This window comes from Lichtheimia ornata (genome assembly GCF_029851405.1).
Source record: "Lichtheimia ornata isolate CBS 291.66 chromosome Unknown scaffold00003, whole genome shotgun sequence".
Classification (NCBI taxonomy): Eukaryota; Fungi; Mucoromycota; class Mucoromycetes; order Mucorales; family Lichtheimiaceae; genus Lichtheimia; species Lichtheimia ornata.
Window position 1 is genome coordinate 762284 of NW_026695323.1, and position 24525 is coordinate 786808.

General features: G+C 43.7%; 10 protein-coding genes across 10 annotated transcripts; 5 read left to right on the forward strand and 5 right to left on the reverse strand.

Moving 5' to 3' along the window:
* Window positions 1-582: 582 nt before the first annotated feature.
* On the forward strand, window positions 583-1122 carry O0I10_001268 (uncharacterized protein; the record flags this gene model as incomplete). Its single annotated transcript, XM_058481365.1, has 1 exon — window positions 583-1122. The coding sequence occupies one exon, from the start codon at window positions 583-585 to the stop codon at window positions 1120-1122; it is 540 nt and encodes a 179-aa protein (XP_058348003.1).
* A 304-nt stretch (window positions 1123-1426) lies between these two features.
* On the forward strand, window positions 1427-2912 carry O0I10_001269 (uncharacterized protein; the record flags this gene model as incomplete). The annotated part of the gene is made up of 4 exons (XM_058481366.1): window positions 1427-1578; window positions 1793-2121; window positions 2193-2403; window positions 2456-2912. 4 exons carry the CDS (start codon window positions 1427-1429, stop codon window positions 2910-2912), a joined length of 1149 nt encoding a protein of 382 aa, XP_058348004.1.
* A 755-nt stretch (window positions 2913-3667) lies between these two features.
* On the forward strand, window positions 3668-7641 carry O0I10_001270 (uncharacterized protein; the record flags this gene model as incomplete). Its single annotated transcript, XM_058481367.1, has 6 exons — window positions 3668-3993; window positions 4094-4361; window positions 4427-4900; window positions 4965-5448; window positions 5508-6195; window positions 6255-7641. 6 exons carry the CDS (start codon window positions 3668-3670, stop codon window positions 7639-7641), a joined length of 3627 nt encoding a protein of 1208 aa, XP_058348005.1.
* Window positions 7642-7914: 273 nt separating this feature from the next.
* On the reverse strand, window positions 7915-10289 carry O0I10_001271 (uncharacterized protein; the record flags this gene model as incomplete). Its single annotated transcript, XM_058481368.1, has 5 exons — window positions 7915-7994; window positions 8060-8734; window positions 8830-8928; window positions 9013-9682; window positions 9738-10289. 5 exons carry the CDS (start codon window positions 10287-10289, stop codon window positions 7915-7917), a joined length of 2076 nt encoding a protein of 691 aa, XP_058348006.1.
* Window positions 10290-11673: 1384 nt separating this feature from the next.
* On the forward strand, window positions 11674-13755 carry O0I10_001272 (uncharacterized protein; the record flags this gene model as incomplete). Its single annotated transcript, XM_058481369.1, has 9 exons — window positions 11674-11709; window positions 11770-11842; window positions 11907-12050; window positions 12118-12514; window positions 12586-12772; window positions 12838-13021; window positions 13085-13203; window positions 13259-13489; window positions 13552-13755. The coding sequence occupies 9 exons, from the start codon at window positions 11674-11676 to the stop codon at window positions 13753-13755; spliced, it is 1575 nt and encodes a 524-aa protein (XP_058348007.1).
* Window positions 13756-13906: 151 nt separating this feature from the next.
* On the forward strand, window positions 13907-15360 carry O0I10_001273 (uncharacterized protein; the record flags this gene model as incomplete). Its single annotated transcript, XM_058481370.1, has 6 exons — window positions 13907-14235; window positions 14289-14425; window positions 14486-14682; window positions 14741-14842; window positions 14912-15028; window positions 15097-15360. The coding sequence occupies 6 exons, from the start codon at window positions 13907-13909 to the stop codon at window positions 15358-15360; spliced, it is 1146 nt and encodes a 381-aa protein (XP_058348008.1).
* Window positions 15361-15682: 322 nt separating this feature from the next.
* Window positions 15683-18148, reverse strand: O0I10_001274 (uncharacterized protein; the record flags this gene model as incomplete). The annotated part of the gene is made up of 11 exons (XM_058481371.1): window positions 15683-15888; window positions 15970-16089; window positions 16144-16345; window positions 16404-16591; window positions 16658-16793; window positions 16860-17107; window positions 17175-17389; window positions 17446-17516; window positions 17578-17687; window positions 17752-17907; window positions 18007-18148. 11 exons carry the CDS (start codon window positions 18146-18148, stop codon window positions 15683-15685), a joined length of 1794 nt encoding a protein of 597 aa, XP_058348009.1.
* Window positions 18149-18597: 449 nt separating this feature from the next.
* Window positions 18598-19592, reverse strand: O0I10_001275 (uncharacterized protein; the record flags this gene model as incomplete). Its single annotated transcript, XM_058481372.1, has 3 exons — window positions 18598-18999; window positions 19144-19218; window positions 19395-19592. 3 exons carry the CDS (start codon window positions 19590-19592, stop codon window positions 18598-18600), a joined length of 675 nt encoding a protein of 224 aa, XP_058348010.1.
* A 624-nt stretch (window positions 19593-20216) lies between these two features.
* O0I10_001276 (uncharacterized protein) lies at window positions 20217-22268 on the reverse strand (the record flags this gene model as incomplete). The annotated part of the gene is made up of 7 exons (XM_058481373.1): window positions 20217-20558; window positions 20614-20941; window positions 20999-21324; window positions 21401-21469; window positions 21548-21758; window positions 21833-22169; window positions 22238-22268. The coding sequence occupies 7 exons, from the start codon at window positions 22266-22268 to the stop codon at window positions 20217-20219; spliced, it is 1644 nt and encodes a 547-aa protein (XP_058348011.1).
* A 263-nt stretch (window positions 22269-22531) lies between these two features.
* O0I10_001277 (uncharacterized protein) lies at window positions 22532-24140 on the reverse strand (the record flags this gene model as incomplete). The annotated part of the gene is made up of 8 exons (XM_058481374.1): window positions 22532-22696; window positions 22751-22925; window positions 22995-23038; window positions 23105-23309; window positions 23379-23509; window positions 23568-23761; window positions 23820-23901; window positions 23958-24140. 8 exons carry the CDS (start codon window positions 24138-24140, stop codon window positions 22532-22534), a joined length of 1179 nt encoding a protein of 392 aa, XP_058348012.1.
* Window positions 24141-24525: the final 385 nt, after the last annotated feature.

A 24525-nucleotide genomic window follows, 5' to 3' on the forward strand; every position in this document is an offset into this window, starting at 1 on the left:
ACAACAACGTATCCAAATCCCCCGTCACTGACATTAGGGAAATCGGTTGATGTGCATGATATTGCGCATATTGCAGGTGAAGGATTCCTTTAAAGGATTAGTATCAATCATCACACCCTACAAGTATTTCAACTTTCAGCATGTAAATTGTTGTTCCACATACGGTGTCGTCGTGATTGTTGTTGTTGTTGCTGTTGTGTATAGGAGAATAATCGACGTGGAGGCGTATTATGTACATACTCATGGGGCGCAACAAACGCACGAGCGCCAAATGGGGCGTGTAAATTGTATACCGCAAACATTAACCTTGTATATAGATTACAATAAAGAAAAAGAGCGGCGTACATATATAGGTTGAATATCTTGTGTGTTACTGTTTGGATTTTGTTTATCTGTTTCGATGTGGAGGTACTCTACAAACAAAAAGTGTGATAGAGAGAGAGAGCGATGCATATGATGTGCAAAAAGACAACCGTGAGCAAAGTGTCCTGCTGCTACTATAAAAGCACACCACTGCAAGGCCAGCTCTCTTTCTCTCTCCGGTTGCATCACACGCTCTCTTTCCTTCCACACTACATCATCATGGTTAGTTGTCTTTTACATGCGTTACCTCCCATCACCCCGACACATCCTCTTGTCACCACCAATGAGTCCGTGGATGAAAAACAAGACATCAAAGAAAATACAACGGCACATAGCACCACGAGTGCATTTGATGGGATCATTCGGACCTTGATGGCGATCGTATCCATGAACAACAACACCAACAACCCCAATCTTGTATCAAAAGTGATGACATTGCTCAATGAAAAAACGAGCAGTTTGATCCCAGGCACCTTAATCAATAACCACAATGCATTGATCTCTGCAGCAGCCAGTTTGTTGAAGACCAGGGATTCATTGCCACCACCTGCACTACAACAACCACCTTTGTGGTCGTATACGCATGCTCATGTAAGAGATGTGCGTATCAATTCGGATGAGCTTCGTATGCTCGCTGTCGAGAAAACCATGATGCGTCGAGCAAAGATCGTACGTCCCCTGCGTAATAGGCAATTTCTGACAAGACGCCAGGATGACTTTGTTTGGGGGGTCAAATCAAGTCTGAGGTACTCTTTTTAAAAGAACCTTCTTCTTCCCTAGTCGTACTATGCATCATCATCATGTTCCTCAATGTTTCTTTGTATTGTAAATTGTATCATAACCTCTCCTCATTGCCTTTATCCACCACCACAAATAAAAAAAGTTCTCTTTCTTTCATTTACATTCATTGTGTGTGTGTGTGCGTGTGTGTGTATGGAAAAAGGAAATACGATTGCATGTCGCATGATTGGATCTGACGTTCAAAAGCCATTGTGTATCCATCCCTTCCACCACCACCGCTGAATTTACTCCTCCTCTCCTCTTTACTATACATATCCTCAATATGAGTGCAAAGCTCCCCTTCCAAAAGAAAGCTGGTTTTCGACCGCAATTCAATCGCAACAACAAATTCGGCTTCGGCGATGACGACGATGACCAGGATGAGCAAGATCAAGTGTCGATGGTCACCGGCTTTGAAGATAACAAGTTGCAAGAGTAAGTATTGTTGCTTTCTTTTTCTTATGGTGCCAAGGAAACCCAATTCCCTCTTTGATCCCATCCCTTTCCCATTGCGTCGGTTGATCAGTTGACTGATTGCTTTACTTCCGTCAAAGAGGAACGTGTTGGCTTCGTTGTATCCTTGCTGCGCCCTCGATATCCAATTCTTCACACACACTTGTTAACGCACATCCTCGCATCATCTTTAAAGGTTGAATGACAAGCCCGAGGAGAAACCTTTGACGATTACACCCGTCTTTAGCGAGAATTGGCGTACCAAACGGCGGAAGCTCTTTGTTCCTACCGGTGCAGCAACTCAATCATCGACACAGTCCGAGCAAACACCTGAAGTGCTTGGGCAACAAAATCAGACATTTGGCCTTCAAGTCCAAAGCAGCAGATCAACAACAACGACATCCACAGATGATCATCAAACATCAACACAAGCCACGGCAGATACCACAGTGCAGGAGGATACAGTAGTGGAGGAAGAACGAGTGAAAACCCTTGATGAACAAGCTGCTGAAGCATTGATGAAGGGTAAGTGTGGGACATGGATGATGAAATGAGTGGGGTGAATGGTCTTTTAACAAATTTTATGACTTATATAGAGGCAACACAAGATGAGGATGAAATTGCTGAGCGTATCGTGATTCCAGCAGATGAGACCGAAGCCTTCCGTGAAGATGTGAAAACACGACCCGATGAAGCTACCATGGAGGATTATGAACGTGTGCCAGTTGAACAATTTGGTGCGGCATTACTACGTGGATTGGGATGGAAAGAAGGCGAAGGCATTGGTCGAAATAGAAAAAACACACCGTAAGTGAAAAGAATGTCATGATGTGATTGTCATCTAATATCCACATTCTAGTTTACCAAAGCCATTCGAACCTGCCAAGCAACGAGAAGCATTACTTGGTCTTGGAGCCAAACCAGAAGATGTGACCAATGGCAAAAAGAAGGATAGGCGCAGTGCGTATGTATACAAGGAGACCAGCTTGTTCAAAAAGGTGGCAAAAAGAAATTTGGAAGAACGTGAAGGTGGCGGTGGTGGTGGCAGCAGCGACACAAGTGAGAATGATTCAAGAAGCAGTTCACGAAACAGCAGCAAAAGCCGTCATCGTAGTCGAAGCCGTAGCCCAGGTCGCAGTAGTAGCAGTCGCCATAGCAGCAAGAGTCGTCGTCGTAGTCGAAGCCGAGATCGCCATAGCAACAGTGGCAGCAGCAGTCGTCATAGCAGCCGTCATTCAAGCCGTGACAGGGATAGCAGCAGTCGTCGACGGAGGCGATCACGCTCTAGAGACTCCCATCGTTCTAGTCGACGTTAATAATAAACATCCCCACCATTTCCTTTTGTGATGATGTTTGTATATGCATTTTGGTTTATGCGCTTTAAACTTGTAAGGTTACCTAAGCTGCCCTTTTTCAGGTCTTGGATGTTGTTGCACCAAAGATCAGCGTGCTTGGTATGTGCGCGCATCGTTCGTCAATTAAACTATTTTGCCGCCTCATTGAAGAGGAGATGCCGAGTCACTTTTTAATACATCATAGAAGAGCTCTTTCATTGAATACTTAGCATTGTATGCCCCTATGGGAGTAAATGCTCAAATTAACCCGAAATCTAAAAAATTCACAGACTACCATGCAAAGTAGCTTAGTAATTGTATTTGCTTGAACACAAGAAGTATATCCGGGAATCCGTGTCAAGGACCGAAACTACACTAGACCACCAATTTCTATTTCCACATTGTCCGCTACCCAACATTTTGTACCTGGGTGATGATAACTTCATTCAATAAAAGGTGTATGAGACGATGTTGTTAAAGAGCCATCATCAGCCACACAAGTTTTTCTTTGGGATACTGCATCCATGTGTCGTTGTTCTACACTTACATATTAGGACGTCTATTGACATGAGCCATCAGCTGTCTTTGTCGGGCTTCTTCACCACGTGTCACGGATAATCCCAACTAATATATAAACCATGTTGCAATATGGGCATTTGTTCCCGCTTTTTCTCCACAACCTCCGTATCACCACCGCCCACTTTTGTTTAACCTTATCTTTCTTTTGCCCCACACACATGTCGAAAGATACCATAACATCCTTAATTGTGGTGTTGGAAGGAAGCCAACATATCGAGAATGACGGCAAAATCATTGTATTTGGCAATGGAGCTAGCATTGACACTGTGCGCAATTTAGCTATTGATAAACTTGCCATTGCCCGTAATATCCCGCTCAGCGATATTCTTTTACGTGATGGGTCAGGCAACATTTTGGATGGTATCGACCAAGTGCGTCAACAGCAAGTTGTATACGTTGGTATCAAAGGCAGCATCAAAACAACCATTCCCGGTCCTGTCAAATACCCGTTTACAGGATCCATTCGTGAGATCTTGCCAGAGCCGTAAGTCTATCCATAGCCATACACACACGATCGAAGTGGCGTGAGTGATAGTAGTAGTAGTAGTAGGCTCATGTTGTATACACACGCTCTCTTTGTATAGTACACGTGGATGGATGCGCGTTTTTGAAAAATATGGACCCGTGGTCAACATGAGTCTTATGGGCACCGAGGTTGTAGGCACCAACCATCCAGCTGTAGCCGAATTGTTTGCAAAGGAGTCCGAGTATTTCACAAAGAAAATTGGGTTGAATCTTAAAGAAATCAAGGCTTTTGGTGGTCAAGGTTTATTCACGACTGATACGGATGATGATGATTGGAAGCTTGCACACAAATTACTTATGCCGGCATTCAGCCCACGTGCTATTAAGGTAAAAGGGATGGAGGAGATGAGAGTCAACTTTGGGAAGCTGCATGTCTCATTTATACATATTAGGCTTATCTACACGAGATGGGAGTGATTGCCAAACAAACGATCAAAACACTTGAGCAATATGATCCATCAGAAAAGGTGGAAATCTTGGATTGGACGACACGATTGACATTTGAAACCATTGGTCGATGCGGATTTGGCTATGAATTTGGTCTTCTTGATTCACGCGATGCACCCCCGCATCCATTTATTGATGCTATGGGATACTGTCTCAATCATGCTGTGGAACGCACACGTCAATTGGGATTCATCAAACATTTGCCTTTGGAACGTAATCGCCAATTTGATCGATCCGTCAAGTTGATGAATGATATTGTGGATCAAGTTATCAAGGAACGCAAGAATGGACCTGAGGCTGGTGACAAGGATAAGGATTTATTGGGGTTCATGTTGAATGCACGTGATGAACATGATTTGGGATTGTCCGATGAGAACATTCGATACCAGGTTGTCACTTTCCTTATCGCTGGTCATGATGTAAGTAACCATCGCATATGGAAAAGAAGCATCGTTTATAACTTTTATATATGTATACACATAGACAACAGCCAACACACTGGCATGGGCATTGTACGAGCTATCACAGAATCCCAAAGTCGAAGCAAAGGTCTTACAAGAGATCGCCAATGCCGGCATCACCCATGACGAGATCCCCACCGTTGCTCAAATAAGCGAGCTCAAGTATATGCATCAGGTGTTCAAGGAGACTCTACGCAAGTACCCTCCATTACGCCAGCTTGGCAAATACTGCAAAAAGGATTGTGTCGTTCCTGGTGGTTACCTTATGAAAGCTGATACGGTGGCTCTTATTCACGTCTTCGCCATGCATCGCAACCCAGAGGTGTACCCTGATCCCGAACGCTTTGATCCAGATCGTTTCTCGCCTGAGGAAGAACAAAAACGATCCCGTTTTGCATGGCTGCCCTTTAGCACTGGTCCACGTAGTTGCATTGGTATGGCATTTGCTCTTCAAGAAGCCAAGGTCGTCTTGGCAATGCTTTTGCATCGATACAAATTCCGTTATGGTATGTATGCTATGCTCGTCTCGTGTATCATTCATTATATTCATGCAACGTTGTTGTAGATGGACCTCCGGTTGATTTTGATCCTCAGATGGCAACTGTCAAACCCAAGGACTTTTTGGTCAACATTTTGCCACGCACTGATATGCCACAACCCAACACCACTTCATCGACTCCTACAACAGCAGCCAATGTACATGATTCATCATCATCATCGTCATCAGCATCAGCAGCAGCCAAAGTATCAATTCCTCAAGTGGATATCAATGCATCTCGTACAGCTGATATCAAATTCCCACCCATCACTTTCCTTTACGGCTCGCAAACAGGCACAGCCCAAGATTATGCAGCTCAACTTGCATCACAAGCACGTGGATTTGGATTTGACAAGGTTACTTTTTGTGAAATGGACAAGTGGAATGTGCTCGAGACTGGCAAATACAACCCTCCATCCTCGTCTGGTCCTCAAGAATTGGTGGTGATCAGCACAGCAACCTACAATGGTCAGCCACCGGATTGTGCAGAACGTTTCAGCGCATTCATTACCGACAAAACCAAGCAAGATGGAAATGAGGATTTGTTGAAGGGTCTTCAATTTGCTGTATTTGGTGTGGGCAACAAGAATTGGCGTACTTACCAAGCCTTCCCTCGCAAGGTGAATGAAGGACTTGATCAATTGGGTGCTGAGCGTTTCTTTTCATGCGGTGAGGGTAATGCAGATAAGGACATTGATGCCGAATTCAATGAATGGTAAGTGTGCATATATAGGTATGGCTGTGAAATGACAACTCACCTTCATATTTATCAAGGTCTGCCCATTTCTGGGTACATACATTGAGTCGATTTGGTATCCCACTTTCTGAAGGTCAATCGGTTGTGCCATCTGCCAATACGGGTATGGAAAAGCTGCAAGTCAAGATCAACTATGTCAATCCTATGGATGAAGAAAAGTGGGCATCGGGTGCAATCAACCGTAACGGCGAATACAATGCACACATCTTGCACAATAGCGAGCTTCAACAACCAGCATCCAATCGTAGCACTCGCCATATCGAGCTCGATATCTCAAAACTCAAGCCATTGTATGAAGATGGACAATTGTATGTTGCGGGTGATCATTTGGAAGTGATGCCAGAGAACGATGCACGTGTTGTGGAGGCGATTGCTGTCAACTTTGGTTGGGTATTGGATTCTGTATTTGAAGTGGATGAAGCAAGTCTACAAGGCGTATCACCACGATCCCTTGCCGCATCAATCCATGGTCCATGTACCATTCGCAATGCACTTACCTATTATGCCGATTTGACATCACCCCCCAGTCGCACCATGTTGGCTATCTTTGCCGAGCAATTGAGTAGCACATCGCCTGAAACAGCTGAAGCATTCCGCAACTTGATCATGCCTGATAGCCCTGATTATGCATCCTTCATTGAACAGCATCGCACCATTCTTGATTTACAAAAGAGCTATCCTCAAGTGAACCAATTGGATCTTGCTCAATTCTTGACAGCTGTGGGTGTTATGCAACCACGTCGCTATTCGATTGCATCCTCCTCCTTGGCCCATCCAAAGCAAGCACATCTCACTGTGGGCGTTGTTCATGATGTACTCAAGGATGGTCGTGAATACTATGGCCTAGCATCATCCTACCTATCGCGTAGTTCTGAAGCATTGACTTTGCGAGCGGCACTCAAATCATCCAAGAGCACGTTTGGCTTACCCAAAGACCCCGCTGTACCTATCATCATGATTGCTGCTGGTACCGGTTTATCACCCTTCCGTGGTTTCTTGCAAGAACGTGCTCATCAACGTACCAAGGGCGTACCTGTAGGCGAATGTGTATTGTACTTTGGATGTCGACATCGTGACCATGACTTTATTTATGCGGATGAATTACAAGATCACGTCAACACGGGTGTATTGACACATTTACACGCAGCCTTCTCACGTGAAAACCAGCCATGCAAATACGTCCAACACCAATTGCTTGAAACGGCCATCAAGGTATGGACCTTGCTACAGAAAAAGAATGCTTCCATCTACGTGTGTGGTGCTGGTGCCATGAGCCGTGATGTACGTCGAACTTTTGCTACGATGGCAAAGAGCTTTGGTCAAGTCCACACGGATGAAGAGGGCGAGGCATTTATTCAAGACCTGATTGACCAAGGCCGATACAATGAGGATGTTTGGGGTTAATCGATTTTTCATGAACTACAACAACGCAGCACAATAATATCATCATTCCTTACAGCATACCACTCCAATTTGCACATCCATTCATAAACGAGCATCATATGATGCCATAATATCCATATACGCCTTGGCTCTCCATTTTGACATTAAAATGATATCACATGATCAACCAAACATAGAATGCAAGATGAAGAATGCTATTAAGTAGTGGTACTAGTACAGGATGGAAGGATGGGGGAATAAAAATACAAGTGATGATAAAAACAAAACGAACATCTAAAAATTCATCAATGGGGTGCGTTGGCTGCCTCTGGGGTATACCAGTAACGTTGCCACAAACAGCCCAATGGTGATACCTATGTTGCTATTGTTAGCGTGATTTGATTCAATTTAATAATAATGCCCCCATTCTAGAACCTACCAATAGCCGATTCGATCATAGCCAAAGCAAATGCAGCTCCTGTGTTGCCAAGATACGATGATGTTGAATCATCACCTCCACTATCAAAGATACCAAAGCCAGCCTTGATGCCCAAACTTCCTGGCACCAAGAAAAACACGCCAAGCAACACGGCATCAAACGACATTTTCCCCGTAAGTTTGGTAAGTAAATTACCAATCAAGCCTACTGAAAAGGCAGGTACGACTTGAAGAACTTGTGATGGAGCACCAGCATGGCATGATAAGAGGTAATTGACCACATAACCGACCACTGCTACAATGAGCATGATAGGCCATCGGAAGGGACGTGCTCGTACATAGATGCAATAGGCTATGGCAAACAACGGCACCAAGAGAATAAAGAATCGTTGATCAATACGTTGCACATCACACGTCGTCAAGGAGGTTGCATGAGCACATTCAGTGGTTGTGTGTCGTGTGCTTGGATCGATAGTGATATACAACTCAGAGCCCATAGCAACGCCATAGCCGAGCAAGAACGAATACAAGATCGCATACACCATACGCACCACGCCGCTCACCAGTTGCCTAGATACCAATTCGACCACGGATATGGCCATCGTGTATCCTGGGAGAATGACAATAAATGATGCAAATGCAATGGGCGTAAAACAAAACGAGTATAGGGTCAATGCTATTGGTAAAGCGTATTTGTATCAGCTGATGTGTGTGTGCATGTGTGTGTGTGAGGCATTTTTTTGTGGGGTGAGAAACTAAATGCATACATACCTCTTGCAACAAAACCGATAAGGATACAAACAGTGATTTCCCAAATGGGTTGAAAGCTTTGTATGCGACCGGTAAAGAGTTCATATATGGCAAGCACCACTATGGGAAGGGAAGGAAATGATGATCTATCAGTAAGTCAACCTGCATCCTTGATTTGTGTATGTGTGTTTATGTAGCACTCACTTGCAAGGCCTGCAGCAATCAGGGCATCGAACCAATAGCCACCAAAGAACAAGAGACAACCACAAAAGCTTGCCAAGCTGTAGATGATGAGGTTGAGCCATTTTGGATATAAGCCGGGCTGATTGGTAACCCGGTCAATAAACTCAAGAGCTTCATCCACAGAGACTTCGCCGTGGGAAACAAGCCGTTCCAATCGGTAAATCTCGCCGAGTTTATGCATTTCAAAATCCTGCACTTGGCGGATAAAGTGTGTCTCGGTGGTATGTGTGCTCGGATCAAACACACTCATAAACATGACATTAGGTACGTAAACATACTCAGCGTCCACAAGTAGCGTGTCGGAAACTCGTCGCATGATGTACTCCAATCGATGAGCAGGGCACCCGTACAACATCAATGATTTGACCAACTTTCGTAAAAACTCTTGCTTTTGCAAAATGTTGGCAATCTCAAACGTAATACGCACACGATCCTCCAATGTAATAGGCTCAAATTGAGAGGCTGTAGTCAACATGCTGTCGATGGACGAGCGTCGTGATAATGAAGGTGTCTCGAGTTTTCGTTTTTGAAGGCTGGGAACTAAATGATTCGAAGACAGCCAACTAGCTGGTCGATGGGGCATTTTAGGTCGTAATTGATGCCGTCCTCCTCCTTCAGTATGGGCTCCCTTCTAAAGTAAAAAAAAATCAGGCCTCTTTCCGTTCCCTTGGTTACATCCTACTTACTCGTCTTGCTTTACGTTGTTGCTTTTTGAGTTCGTATTCTTGTTCCTTTTGTCGTCGTTGTGCTTCAAGTCGCATCAAACTTGATAATACACTACCACCACCAGCACCACCAGCTGCAGCTGCTGTTGTCCTGTTGGTTGCTGTACTACTACCCTTGTCGCTTAGCTTGTCATCGATGTCATCTTCGGGTTCCTCTGTATCGTTGTTGATTTTTGTTTGATAACGATTTACAGGTGAAGAGGGTGATTGATGCCTTCCACTCAAGCTCAACATGCGTTCTACAAGTGCTGCTGATTCAACAACGTGCTCCTGGAAACGAACGTGTCGGTCTCGAGCATCTCGATGATCCAAAACAGCATCCACTAGGGTATCGGAAGAATCATTCATTTCATCATCGTCATCATCATCATCGTGTTGTTGTTCTTCAGGTGCAGGAGGCTGTTGTTGAGTTGTTGCTTCAGAGCCGTCATCGTCGTTCTCCACTACCAACTCTGGAATATTAGGACAAGAGCGTGAGTGATTCAACTGAGGTCGATTGGTAGGTTGATCCATCCATGTAATAAAAGTAAACAATAAAGGAAAAGAGGATAAAGATACAGGGTTGGTGTCAGAATGGCGAAAGAAAAAAAAAGTGGAGTGTGGATGGGTGGTAGCAGTGCCCACAATAGGCAAGTTTGGTCGGCGATTTTCATACCATCGGTTGCCCATTCGTTCTCTTTCACTCCTTCATTCCACCTGGTCCGCTTTTTATCCTTTTTCAGCTCTCTATTAACAACCCCACACACATACACTGGTTCCATTGGCTGCTTGTTGCCTTAGTCTATCGTATAGGAGGGAATACAATGATATAAGTAAAATGAGGATACGCTCTCTCTTCCCCCCCAAATGTGGATCATGCGAACAAACAAAGAAGGTCAAAGAAAAGCAAGTGGTTGTCAAAAGGGAAAAAGGGAAAAAAGAAACAAAGCGTCTTGCTGTCAAAAATAGATCGACGTAATAGTAGTTGCCGGCACACCAGCTAAACCCATCATTGTATCAACATAGGCACCATTGTGCGCATTGATCAGCAGCAGCATTCAACCAAGCACCGAAAAGAATCCGAGATGCCGAATACGTATTATCATTGGAGCTCCCCACATTTGGTCGCATAGATAAGCTCTCCTCTATCATGATGCTGGTATAGAAATCGATCCAACCCATCGGCTTCCGGAAAGGCAACCGGAAAAGGAAGCTTGATTGTACTTCAGGGCAGCATGAAACACAAGGTCCCATTTATTACATGCAGTAGTGGCAAGTACGACATGAGCTTCGAGAACATTATCAAGAGACCTAAACAACACAACAACAACAACAGCAGCAGCAGCAGCATGTGATACAGTGCTTGTTTATTATGATACGATGGTGTGGGCAAGATAATGTTACATGCAAATAAAACCATTCATGGCATGATTTGAGGCATAGCAATCATCATCTCATTACAATGGATTCAAGTAAAGTGGTTGTGATTACGAGTATTAAATGAGCAGGGTTCAGCATGAATCAAAGTCATAAGCGAACTTTCATTGTTTACCCTTAATAGCATGATGGATTCGGAAAACGGCGCAGCACACGTCATAGTTGCTCAGTTGAATGAGCATGAATATCACTCTTTGGGGAAAGCATCCGCAGCCACCCTCATCATCGATAGCTAGTTTTTAAGGTAAGAGAGCGAGAGTGTGTGTGGGAGGGATGGTGCTCCATGTGGCGTGCAATCGCCACACAAACACAGTTGCCTGTTTTGAGAAGAACGATGGGCGGAGGAGATTCAACCCGCAGCAGCAGTAAAAGCAGCTCGCTTTAGCATAAAAGTTAAGCCTACTCTTTCTCTCTCACTCTCTCTTTCACTTTTATTGTCTCCCACTCTATCATTTCTTTCTCCCCTTCACACACCACTATCATGAGTCACTGTGCCGACCCAGCTGATATCATTTCAGTACGTCTACATCGTTTATTCACGTATGTCATTTGACAGCTTATATGGTTCAACTTGTAGATCGAAGACGACGACTCCATGGACGACAATTCTATGAATGAATCCATCTTTGGAGACTCGATGAATGAGTCCGGTAGGTTCTTTTTGCCGCTTTGTTGAGCTTCACAACGGACAAGAGATTGACGGCATTGCAATAGAGGAGGACGACAATGACGATGTGTGCTTTGACACTGAGGATCGGCGCGAGAAGAAAGCATACGAGGTGGACTATGTTGCACACAGCACCACACACCTTCGAAGGATACAGAATGTACAAATAGATCAAGTTGTCAATATATTGGGTAAGTGCATCGTACCGTGACTCAAGCCATGATGCGTAGAGTGGTAGTACTGATTGATGGGGTTTAGGCTTGGCGAACCAAGAAGCAGCCATTTTACTTCGCTATTTTCAGTGGAACAAGGAGAAGCTGTTTGAACGCTACACCGACTCACCCGAAAAAGTGCTTGAATCAGCCGGCTTAGTGGATGCTGTTGAAAAGGATCGACAAGTGGCACCAACATTACCAGCAAAGCGTGTCAAGAATAGCTTCACATGCGAGATTTGTTTCGACGATGACCCCGATATGGAAACAGCGGCTCTTTCATGCGAACACCGATTCTGCAACACCTGCTATGAGCACTACTTGCGTCAAAAGATCATCGAGGAAGGCGAATGCCGAAATATCCAATGCCCTCAGGACAAGTGTAACAGGATCGTGGATGAGAAAACGGTGTCACTCTTGGTGGATGATAAAGTGAAATCAAGGTATGTATGATACAAGGAGCTGCGCGATAATGACTGCGGAAACCCATCCCACTCATGTGATATTTATTTAGATACTCAGAATTGCTTGATCGTACCTTTGTGGATGACAATGATGCCATGCGATGGTGCCCTGCCCCTGATTGCGAATATGCCATTGAATGCCATATACCCAGCGTGTCCTTGAGCTCGATCGTACCCACTGTAGAATGCGGAGAAGGTCACAAATTCTGCTTTGGTTGTGGATTAAGTGATCATCAGGTAACAAACGATCAATGACGAGGATTATACATTTATATATATCTAAGACGTCCTTTTTTTATTAGCCATGCGTCTGTTCTCTCGTGAAAAAGTGGTTACAGAAATGCAAGGATGATTCAGAAACAGCCAACTGGATTTCTGCTCATACCAAGGATTGTCCAAAATGTCAATCGGCGATTGAAAAGAACGGAGGCTGCAATCACATGACATGTCGAAAGTGTCGATACGAATTCTGCTGGGTGTGCATGGGTAAGGAAGATCATCATTAGGGTTGTCAATGGGGATATTAATTTTTCTTTCTTTACATCCCAGGTCCTTGGTCCGAGCATCGCTCTCAATACTATGCTTGTAACAGATTTGATGATCGTTCAGCCACTGAAGCACGCGAGAATCAAGCAAAATCACGAGCAAGTCTCGAGAGATACCTACATGTAAGTTATCACCCTTCATTTTGAATTATCCATATGTTGACATTGTTTCATCCAGTACTACAACCGCTATGCCAACCATGACCAATCGGCAAAGCTTGACCAAGACCTATACAGAAAGACGGAGCAAAAAATGGAAGAAGTGCAGCAAAACAGTGATCTATCCTGGATCGAGGTGCAGTTTTTAAAGAAGGCAGTGGATACTACCGTTGAGTGTCGAATGACGTTGAAATGGACCTATGCATTTGCATTTTATTTGGATCGCACTCATCAAACAGCTATATTTGAGGTGAGTGGGAGGGAGGAGGGTAGTTGCATATAGAATCACACCCACTAATAAGAGGGGCTTAGGACAACCAACGTGATCTGGAGATGGCTACGGAGCACCTTTCTGAATTACTGGATAAGCCGCTTGAACCTGAAAGCATTGCACAGCTTAGACAAAATGTGCTTGACAAGACTGTATATGTCAAACATCGACGGGATATCCTACTTGAAGATACCTTGAAGGGATTACAAGATGGACGATGGAATTTCTTTGTGGACATTGATTAGTCGTTTATATGCAACATATCAAATACATATATCCTTTGCTTTGCACAATTGTTTAGCCTATGACAGCAGCCCCTGATTTTTAATCTGCGTAAAGCAGCAGCTCTTTCAAAGTGCCCTGTAAAATTATCTTTTCTTCTTCCCGATCGACACCATGTCAGCCATAAGAAATGCCTCTTGCCGAATGAGACGAGAGTTACCAACCAACTGGTCAAGGCACCTTTCATTGAATCGACCCATGACAACAACCCAATTGCAGGCAGAGGCAGCAACGGTTACTACTACTACTACTACTGTCAATCATGAGAGCCGCCCATTACAGCAACAAACACAAGCTCAAGTTGAGATTACACCACAGCCCACCAAAGCCGAGTTGGACGAGCTTTTTAACAGCATGCCTCCTCTATCTTATCCAAAGCATTTCAAAGTGGAATGTTTATCCAACCCTGAAACCATCAACAAGCGTATTGCAGAGCTCGTGTGGTATGACAAAAGGCTGGCAAATTTTATGCGTGGAGATACTGATTGTATCGTAGCCAGGGCGACACTTTTTATGGATTCGATATGGAATGGCAACCACAATTCAGGCGTGGTGCCAAGGAGAACAAAACAGCACTCATCCAAATATGCGGCAAAGATACCATTCTACTCTTACAAGTACTACGTCTCCCATGTAAGGCTTTATTGTTACTATCGTCTCGCATCATGTTTCCTTATAATCCTTTGTTTATAGATCTACCATCTCAGCTTGTCCGATTCTTGAAAACAAAAACCTTATTGAAATCTGGTGTGAATATCCGAGGCGATGGTCGCAAATTGGCACGGGATTTCAAGGTGGAATGCAATGCCTTCGTAGACTTGGATCGGATATGCGCATTTCTTTATCCTCAAAAGCCAACTCGTTCATTACGGGCACTCACCGGCTACTTTGTAAGTTACATCCCATCATGAAGAACGACATTCATCTGATGCATTATGGTATCCACAGCTTGAAATGAATATGAGCAAGAAGAAAAAGGTTCAATGCAGTAATTGGAGTAGGCTCAGCTTGACACCTGCGCAAGTGAAATATGCTGCAAATGACGCCTATGTAAGTGGCGAGATGACATTCATCCATCACGCATGTATGATACTGATCATCCTTCCTTCCTTTATACAGGCATCTTATGCAATCATGAGCATTTTCCATAAACAGCTGCTGGCCGCTGGAAAGTCAATCACTGATTTTGTACAACATCATGTCCATCAACCACCATCATCTCAGCATAAGACAAAAGTAAGTATGAGCAGCAGCAGTGACCCACGATGATGATTGTAACCCTGACTCTTTTGTGAATGTGTTAGGAAAACATTGTAATAGAACAAGAACAGCGACAGGAACAAAAAGTCGTCACCCAACAACCAACAACAACCTCCTCCTCCTCTTCTACAGGATTCCCTACGAGCACCACTACGATTATTCGCAAAACAACCACATCCAAAGTTACATTTTCCCATTCTCGCCTACATAGCAACAATAGCAACAGCATCCAAAAAGCCTCCTCTCCACGACGACGTGAAATAGGCCATCATCAAAATACAACAACACCCAATAAACCTAAAAAGTAATTCGATGCCAAATGTGGTTATCAGTTAAGCTTCTTGTTATTAATCCAATGTGTTTGTTTAAAGAAAAAGGGGGAGTAGAAGAGAAGAAAGAGAGCTGTGTGTAAGTGCAAAGTATTGAAATATACAATCTACAAAGAAGGAGGAGTGGGGGAAAAAAGGAACGCTTCTATACATCGGGCCGAACCAAATTAGAAAGAAACAATTACATAAAAAAAAAGGGGAAAGGAAAGAGAGAGAAAGAGAAAGAAAATGGAGATGTTGGAGGAGGGCAACGGGCAGCAGGAGGCAAAAGTATAAAGAGAGGTGAAATAAAGAACAGTTTCTACATGATAGTGCATTGACAATAAACAACATCCTGTGGCCCGTTTTGAGGACCCCAATCGGGAGTTGCACTATGGGAATCGGTGGTATTGGATGGATTGCCATAACTTGACATGGCTACAGCTGGCATTTGTGGTAGTCCCTTTAGGATTTGGCTCTTGTCCATGGAATGCCGACACTCTGGCTCTCGTTTTTCTTCAGGCACTGCTGGCAAATAAAAGGAAAAAAGGTGGGGGGCTTGATCAGACATTGGATCATCATCACCTCTTTCTGTTGGTAGTCATTTACCTGTCGCTTCAGCCATGATGCTATCCTTTTCTTCGACTACTTCTTGTTGCTGCTGATTGTGTTTCCTATCTTCCCACCTTTTCAAATTTTCTTCCATTGTCTCGACAGTGAACGATATTTCTATTCTCATGCTGATAAGTATGGCGTGTATATCATTGTCATCATCGTACATACCATGTGTAACATCGGCAACACTCTGGAACAAATTCATTGCCACAAAACGTATAAATCCAATCTGCATATCCTCTAACACCATCTTGTCACGATCATTCATTGGTTGTACGGGCATTCCTAGTTGTCGTTCCAAATCGCCTTGACATGCAAATTCTTGAGCCAGTAATTCAGCCCATTTGATAGCTCGACGAAAAGGCCGTGTCTAGTGGGGACATTAAAAAGTGCACGTGGTCTCGCATTGACGCATCCCATTTACTTACCACATTACTAATATCAGCACATTTGATCAAGGCACTGCATAGTAGTATCCGCTCTTCTTCTTGTGCTGCAGGATCCAACGACCTGACATCTTTCAATCGAATGGCCTGCTCCTTGATCCTGCTTACGTAATCATTATGCAATGACATGTCGGTTGCAAGGATGGTCGCTACCACCGTCTTTCGAAAATCTATCACCATGATGATGAGTCTATTGCTCCTTTGCATCGTTCGATAGAATAAATAAATAGATGTACCTTGATATTCACTTGCTGATTTCAAACATTGATCGATACCATGCTTTTTCAAGATCTGGAATAGTGTCATGGAGTGGAAGCTCTCGAGTACAGAACGATCGTTGTATAATAATGCCAATGGGGTAGCGGAGTTCACCTGTTACCAAGAGCGTATGTGTGTGTGAGAGCTTGATCCCGAAAATAACGGCGTTGTATGATTTACCATGAACATGTTATTGACACCCGGATGAGCAGCGTCATGGCCCAATGCTGCAATCAAGAGAGCAAAGACATCGTTGGGTCGTAACAAATCCTGTGGCCGAGTCACTTGGTTTGGAAAAGGAACAAGACCCAATTGGCCGAGAAAATAGTAGCAGCATTGCAAAACGTCCACCGCATGTGCAAAGTTGTGATATGGATTGCCATTGTGATACGAGACCGAAAGCTCGACAATGAAATTGTACAATTGATCTATGTAATCAACATACTTGTGAGTGAATCATTGTGCTTCATCATTCCATGTATCATGCCAATTTACCTTTGGATATGGAAATATGAGCCATTTCTGGTAGATTCAATACGCGTTCAAAGATCAAATAGGAGCAATGGATTAAATCATCATGATCCACATCAAAAGGACAGAAATCCCAATTCTCAATCTTGTGTCGTAAAAAGGCTGCACGATGATCGGATATATGGGTCACCTGACGTGATACAGAAGGTGCATAGATCTCCATCATGGTTTTCGAAAGTCTATTGTATGATGAGTTTTGGGCATTGTCGATCCTTTTTGATCAATGATGACTTACATGGAATCTTTGGTAGTGGTATCTGTCAAGCGATGATGTAACAATGCGGTTGGCTGATGTCGGTGTAATTTCTGAAAAGGAGTAAAGCTGTCAACCTTGTGGATCTTTGTTATTGTTTAATAAGATAGTTACCAAAGGCAATGTCCTTATTACATCAGCACGCAGGGGCTTGATGAGATATTCCGAAGCACCTGCGTTGATACAACCGAACATGAAATCGAAATCCTCGATCGTCGAGCATACTATCATTCAAGTATATGAGTAAATTGGGAGAAGCTCCTCATGCATGTTGAATATAGCTTTTACCAGCGACCGAGATATTTGGGGTAATCATTTGCATGATCAACGCGGTTGCATCGTCCGTTGTGGTGTCATTGGAGAAGTCGATCAAGCAAATGGTCGGTTGTTGTTGTTGCTTTTGAATATGCTGTAATGCATCTGCAGGGCTTGTGTGTACTGATACTGCAGGGAGAATGGGAGATAACGAACAATAAAAATGGGCACAAAAGGAGAATATACATGTTGGAATACGAACAGGACGACGTCATTAGTGATAGATACCTTGACCAAAGACTTTTTCAAGTATAGAGATATATTCGGGGCTATTGTCATTGTCTTCGTCGTCGTCGTCATAGAGTTGTATACGATAAGGCCGAGTATTCGAGTGGTCAAGTACGACAATGGAGCAGTGTGAAGGGTCCATTGCTAGCATTCACTCAAGTTTTCATTCATGTACTGGTTGCGTGTGTATGTGTGTGTTGCGTTGTGGCCTGGGTTATTTTACTGAGTCGCGACAAATGAGAAATAGAAAAAGAGTGTGAGGATGGCAAGAAGAAGAAAGGAAGAAAGAGAAACAGAAAGAGAGAGGAGCGATCCACAAGTTCAAGTAATGAGGAGAGTGGTAGTAATAATAACAGCGACTGCCCAAAAAAAGAGGAGTGAGGCAAAAGTATAAAATGTGTCGTACCAGTGCAGGAAAGGAAGAAAGAGAGAAAGAGAAAGAAAGCGAATGGAGATGTGAGAGGCAGAGAGAGCGAGTATGTGTGCGTATAAGGTGTGTGTGTAAAACACAGTGCGTCCACTCAATAAAGAGCGTAGTACGAAACCTTTGGTTGGTTGAAAGGGGGGCAACTGAAAACTTTAATCCCTTCTCTACCACGTGGTATGGTTGATGTGCAGTGGGCTAATTTGATCGTCGTCTTTATCATCTTGTTCTTCTTGTCCACTGATCAAGCCCTCATCATCTTCTAACTCTTGCAACCATCCCTGCACTTTATCCATAGACGTATCATTGTCCTCTGCTGCTGTTGCTCCAATCTCCACTTTTGAAAACGCTTTCGTCATTGTATCCATGGTGTTGCTGTTGTGGTTGCTATAATAGTCATCGTCGTCATGCTCAAAGATCGTCACCTGTTCACCTGGCAACAATGCAATTCCTTCAGCTGATGCTTCAAAGGCGGTATAAAACGTTCTTGGTGATGATGACACAGTTGCCTTTTCCATGGGTGTCTGTGTACCAACGCTTCGTTGCTTTTGGTTTTGCTGATCATGTTGCTATGGTAAAAGGGTAAAAATTGTCAATGCATCGTCGTAAGCGTTTCCCACTCACTCAAAGCACTCCCAACCTTATCCCTCCAGTGCTATTTTTCCCTCTCCTTACTAAACCATACTCTATCATTTGCCCTCCTTTTCCCATACCTCTCGTTGTGCATCTTCTAAATGAAATAGCCTTAGTTTGAGATCAAAGTTTTCCTTTTTTAGATCCGCAATCATCTACACGAACGGGTTGGGTATGAGTGTGTGTGCGTGTGTACATGATGTTATGCAGCAAGTATCCCACGTCTCCTTAATATCGAATGCGTATTTACTACTACTACTACTACTGCTCTCCAATGCGTGTGCGTATGTGTGTGTATCTTCCCCCCTTCTCATTATTGCAAGCAACTTACCTTTTCAAGCTCTTTAAATGGCACTGTCTTTAATCTTTCCGTCACATGTTCACCTGATTTGGTCGAATGATTGGATGTTACCAAAGTTGGCTTGACGGTTTTAATATTAGGGGGTTGACCCAAGGAACGCGTTGAACGACGCCTTTCCACCAAGGATGGTCCTATCGACGATAATTGTGGCTCCAAACAATAGGTCATGAGGTTTTTTCAAGTAAAGGGAGCAAAAAAGAGATAATGTTACGTGTGATTGAAAAAAAGTTACCGAGAAAACAAAGCACATCCATCCACACACGCTCTCTTGGCATCTCAACCGAAATATCTCACCGAATGTCAGTGTGGAGGAAAAGACTATTTGAGCAGATAGGCGACATTTTTCAACAAGCTCCACAAGTCAAGCGAACACGTACAGCTCATGATGGCTACTTTCTTTGCCCCAAATGCGATACCCATCAACTCATACCATGCCAGAATGGAGTTCACTGCTCATCTTGCAAGCTGACCATTGAAGTGGAATGTCGTGATTTGACGGTAGACTTTATACAGCATATGCTTGATATGGTACGCAACGATCATAGGTAATAGGTTTTTACATACACATGTCGCAAGTCTTTATTATTGATGCTAATGCAATGTAGTACATGTCAACCTGGAGGCAGGGTCGCTGTAACTACCATGGCGGGCGATATGGTCTTTCTTACATGGACATGCTCAGATTGTCAGCAACTGGAAATCTTGTTGTAATAGCAATAGTATACTATCCACAAAGTAGAATACATAGGTAATCCCTTTATTGATATGATCGATTAAAGACAAGTGACTTTTCTACCATCGTGTACCACTGCTATGTCCAACACCAGGCGTAGATGGATTGAAACTTTCACTCATGACTCCATCTCCAGCAGGATTGTAAGTGAACCCAGCAAATTGCTCCTGCATCGTCCTTGAAATATGTGATTCATCAGGTGCGGATTCGTTTGGCTCTTTGGATGTAAACTCGTCATCAAAATTCGATGTATCGAACGCGCTTTCAATCGTAGGCTTGAAAGGTGGTTGTACTTTTTTCTGCAATAGCTTACGCCAATCGATACTTGCAAAGAACGGATGGTCCTTAATTTCCTCTGATCCATTGTTGCCTAATCGCTCATCTGGATCACGTGTAAGAAGCTAATGATATGCGTTTAGTATTGAGTTGCAATAGCGTGTGGATCCTTTTACTTACGCCTCGCAATAAGCTTTGTGCCTCTTGTGACATATCCTCGGGGAATCGCAGCTCATCCTGAAGGATTTTGCGATACATTTCATTGGTATCTTGATCATAAAACGGTGGAAGGCCCGTCATCATCTCGTATAGCAGCACGCCAAGGGTCCACCAATCGACTGCCTTTGTATAGCTTTGACCCAATAAGAGCTCCGGTGCAAGGTATTCGGGTGTGCCGCAAAAGGTGTTGGTTCGCTCGTCGTCGGTCATGTTGAGCTTGCACAATCCAAAATCACATAGCGCAATATGTCCATTGTAATCAATTAAAATATTCTCTGGTTTCAAATCCCTGCATAAAGATTGTGTCAATACATCAATGGATTACTCGCTTTTTGAAATACATTACCGATAAATGACATTGAAACCATGAAGGCACTCGAGGGCACTTAATAATTCAGCCGTATAAAACCGAGATCGCTCCTCGCTGAACTTCCCTTCCATTTGCAAATGATGGAATAACTCTCCGCCATTGACAAAAGCCAATACCAAATATAGCTTCTCGGGTGATTGGAATGCAAACTTGAGCGGAACAATGAAAGGATTTCTCACTTGAGCCAACACCGTCTTCTCTGCCATCGTGTGTGTCACTTCCGATCGTGAAATGATGTGCGATTTGCGTAGCACTTTCATGGCGTAGATCCGATTCGTATCCTTCTTGCGCACCACATACACCTACACGCAATATCCTTCCAATGTCAATAGACCATTTGATACCTTGCCCCATGACCATGCCCGATTTTTACTTTACCTTTCCAAAGCTGCCCTGGCCAATAACCTTTAGTAGCTCAAATGAATCAATGGCTATACGTTGGCTTTGCTATGATGATGAAAATGGGGTAATTAATCAACCCGTAAGCAGCCTATCCCTCATTTCTTCCATTGTTTCCTTACTTACTTGAGCTGGTTTATAACAAAGCTGCACGTGAATCACACCGGTGCCACCAGTAATTTCCAAAAACTGATCCTCCACCTTGTTGCTCTCGAAGTTGGGACGCACCTTGACAAAGCCAAGGAAGCAATCGTTGGTACCTCTAGCAGGTGTTCCCTCTTGAGTTGATTGGCGCATATAGATAGATATCGACATTTCTGAGCTCCGTGACACATCACTAAACAATGATCCTTATTTAACATTCTTTCTCCTTGATGATAGATGGATAAGCGCACACACACACACACTTACAAATGGGCCCGGTATTGATAAATAGGGTTGGTGGCATCCCCTCCTAGAGCATCCACAAGGAGTTCATTCCTGTCAAATTCCAATACAACGTAGGGTAGCCACCAATTTTGTTTCCTTGTCAACGAGTCTCGGTTATTTGAAGCTGCACTACGTGCTGGAGTCGTTGCCTTATGCTCGATCCCTTCAGGAAGCGTCAATCCTTGCGCATCGCATACACGAATAAGCAGCACGCCTGATTTGGGTTCATTGCGTTGGGATGTCAAAGGTGGAGATGACTTGGCAGGTGGTGGTGGTGGAGGTGGTGGTGTTGGAGACGTTGCACGTTGTTCCTTATTTTCTGTGTGTTGTTGTTTGTCATTACTAAAACGGCTTGCTGTCACTGTGAATGAAAAGGACTCAACTCACTCTTTGATCCCGAAAGCCAAGAGTTGATCATTGTGCCAAAAGGAAGCTGTTGAAAATGAAAGAGGCCCGTCGGATCGCACTTTTAAACTTTGTCCTTTTACAGCCATTCTTTGTGTCACTGACAACACTTCGAGTATGCTGCCACTATAGATATCGTCAACTACCCCCCCTAATGATCCCTTAGGCCATGAAAACCCCATCTTCACTACATATCCATCTACATGTTCTCCCATTAAAATCATCTTTGACACGCCAACTCTTCGACTTTAATACATTGAACCACCACAACTACAACTAGTAATAAGCGCCTGATCTTGCATAATTGGCATTGCTTTCTTCTTCATGTGCTGGTCCAAACTTTGGTGGTGGTAATTGGTATTTCTTCATTTGTAACACGCCACGTCCATTGGGAATAATCCTTTGTAAGTCCTGCCGAGAAGGAATCGATTGGTACGCCACCTATGTTTTCGCATAAGCATCCAATCCCCATCATGCTCTTGTTGAATCACTCACCGTATCATTGATCATGGTATAACGTTGCAAGAGCTCAGACACCGATTCTTCTTCTTTGAGTGCTCGTCCTGCTACAGCCGATTTACGCAAATGGGGTTTCGCAAGACTTGAGTGCTGGATAGACCGTAGATCCGCCTTGCATTCTCGCATGAATCCGACAGCTTCACCCATTTTTCTACAAACCGATTAACACACGTGCTTCATCGTGGAAAATCTAATTGAACAATGTGGATAAGATACTTGCTGGTTGTCGTTGGCATCCATGGCAAGAAACTTTTTCCCCATAGCCTATTATTCATATACATACATGTTAGTAAATGGGCTCAACAAGCATCCACGTAGTTAATTACCTACCTTGTAGAATTGGACACCATCGTATATATACTTTTTCAAATCCGTTGACACCTCTTGAGCACCAGCAATGGATGATATCAAGCCGTATGCCATCTCGTATTCACCTGCCACTCCAATATAAAGTTTTGCAACCAATGATTTTGATACCTGCCCAGCGAGTAAAGCCTTGTTGATGGCAATGTACTGTGCATCTGCCAAAGCCATCCTATACGATCGTTTCCCCCCACCCTGTCAGTATCGCATGCTTCTTGCTTACTCTGACGACAACGCTTACTTTGATAATGCTGCGGGCAGCTCCTTGATAGTTTCGACGGGTCGATTTTCAGGTGATTGGCGCCACTTGGGGATCACGTCATAGGCGATGAAATGAAACACGCTGGCTGCTATATTCAATGCATCTGCTGCCTAATCCACCCAAGGTATAAATCGTCAAACGATGACAATGAAAACATCTTTTTCTTACTTTGTTGTATTGCGTAGGCGATGAAGATCCTTCTTGTACGGTCTTGAGAATATCATGGCTTTGCATCGACCATGCATAGGCATAAGTCATCAGCACGAAAATAAGCTCATAATAGATGCCGCCGCACACTATCCGTGGTGCATTGCTTCCGGTGTGGATGATGTGGTCACTGAGGGTAGAACGCCAAGACGTTTCTAATTAATTTGGATATGGATGAGATCTCGTGATACACTCAAAAAAGGACGCTCGTACCAATGTTCTTCTTTAACGTAAGGTCACCCGATTCGAGGCAATTCAATATGCTGACGAGATATGGCAAATAGTCTTCAATGGTCTGATAACCGAGCATTGTATTAGTAAACACCTACTCGATACTACCATTTGACTTACGTTGAGAATGTGGCGGTAATCGCGTGTTTCTTGGGAGTCTCTTTTAAGGTCTTTGAGCACTGTTCTCAGTCGTCCGCGTTGTGCCGTTGCATCAGAGATTTCAGTTGAATAGGGTCCCACGTTTTGTAAGAAATCCACAAAGGACATTGCACCCGTTGTAGGTAGAGAATAAAAGTAGCTCATTGTACTTGTGAAATGGTTGACTTGGTAACGAGAGAAAAGGGAACCAAAAAGAGAAAGAGAGAAGAACGAGGGAAGGGAGCGAGAGAGAGAGAACAGGGATGACAATGGTTTTACCAGCAGGAACCGGCTGGGTTAATTCGCCAATCCTGGACTTGATTAAAGCACTCACGGCAATGATGAGATAATAGTTGTTGCCAGCACTCACATGTACCCTTTGAATCATTGACACCCACTTTATTCTCCAAGTTGTTGATGTCATAGCTCTTTCTATTACCTCGTCAGCAATACGTATCATGTAAGCTTTATTTAACGTCCAGAGAGTTTGTGATCGATCATGTATCGAAAAGGGGCCACAAAGGATCGATGGTTCTATATTCTACGCATG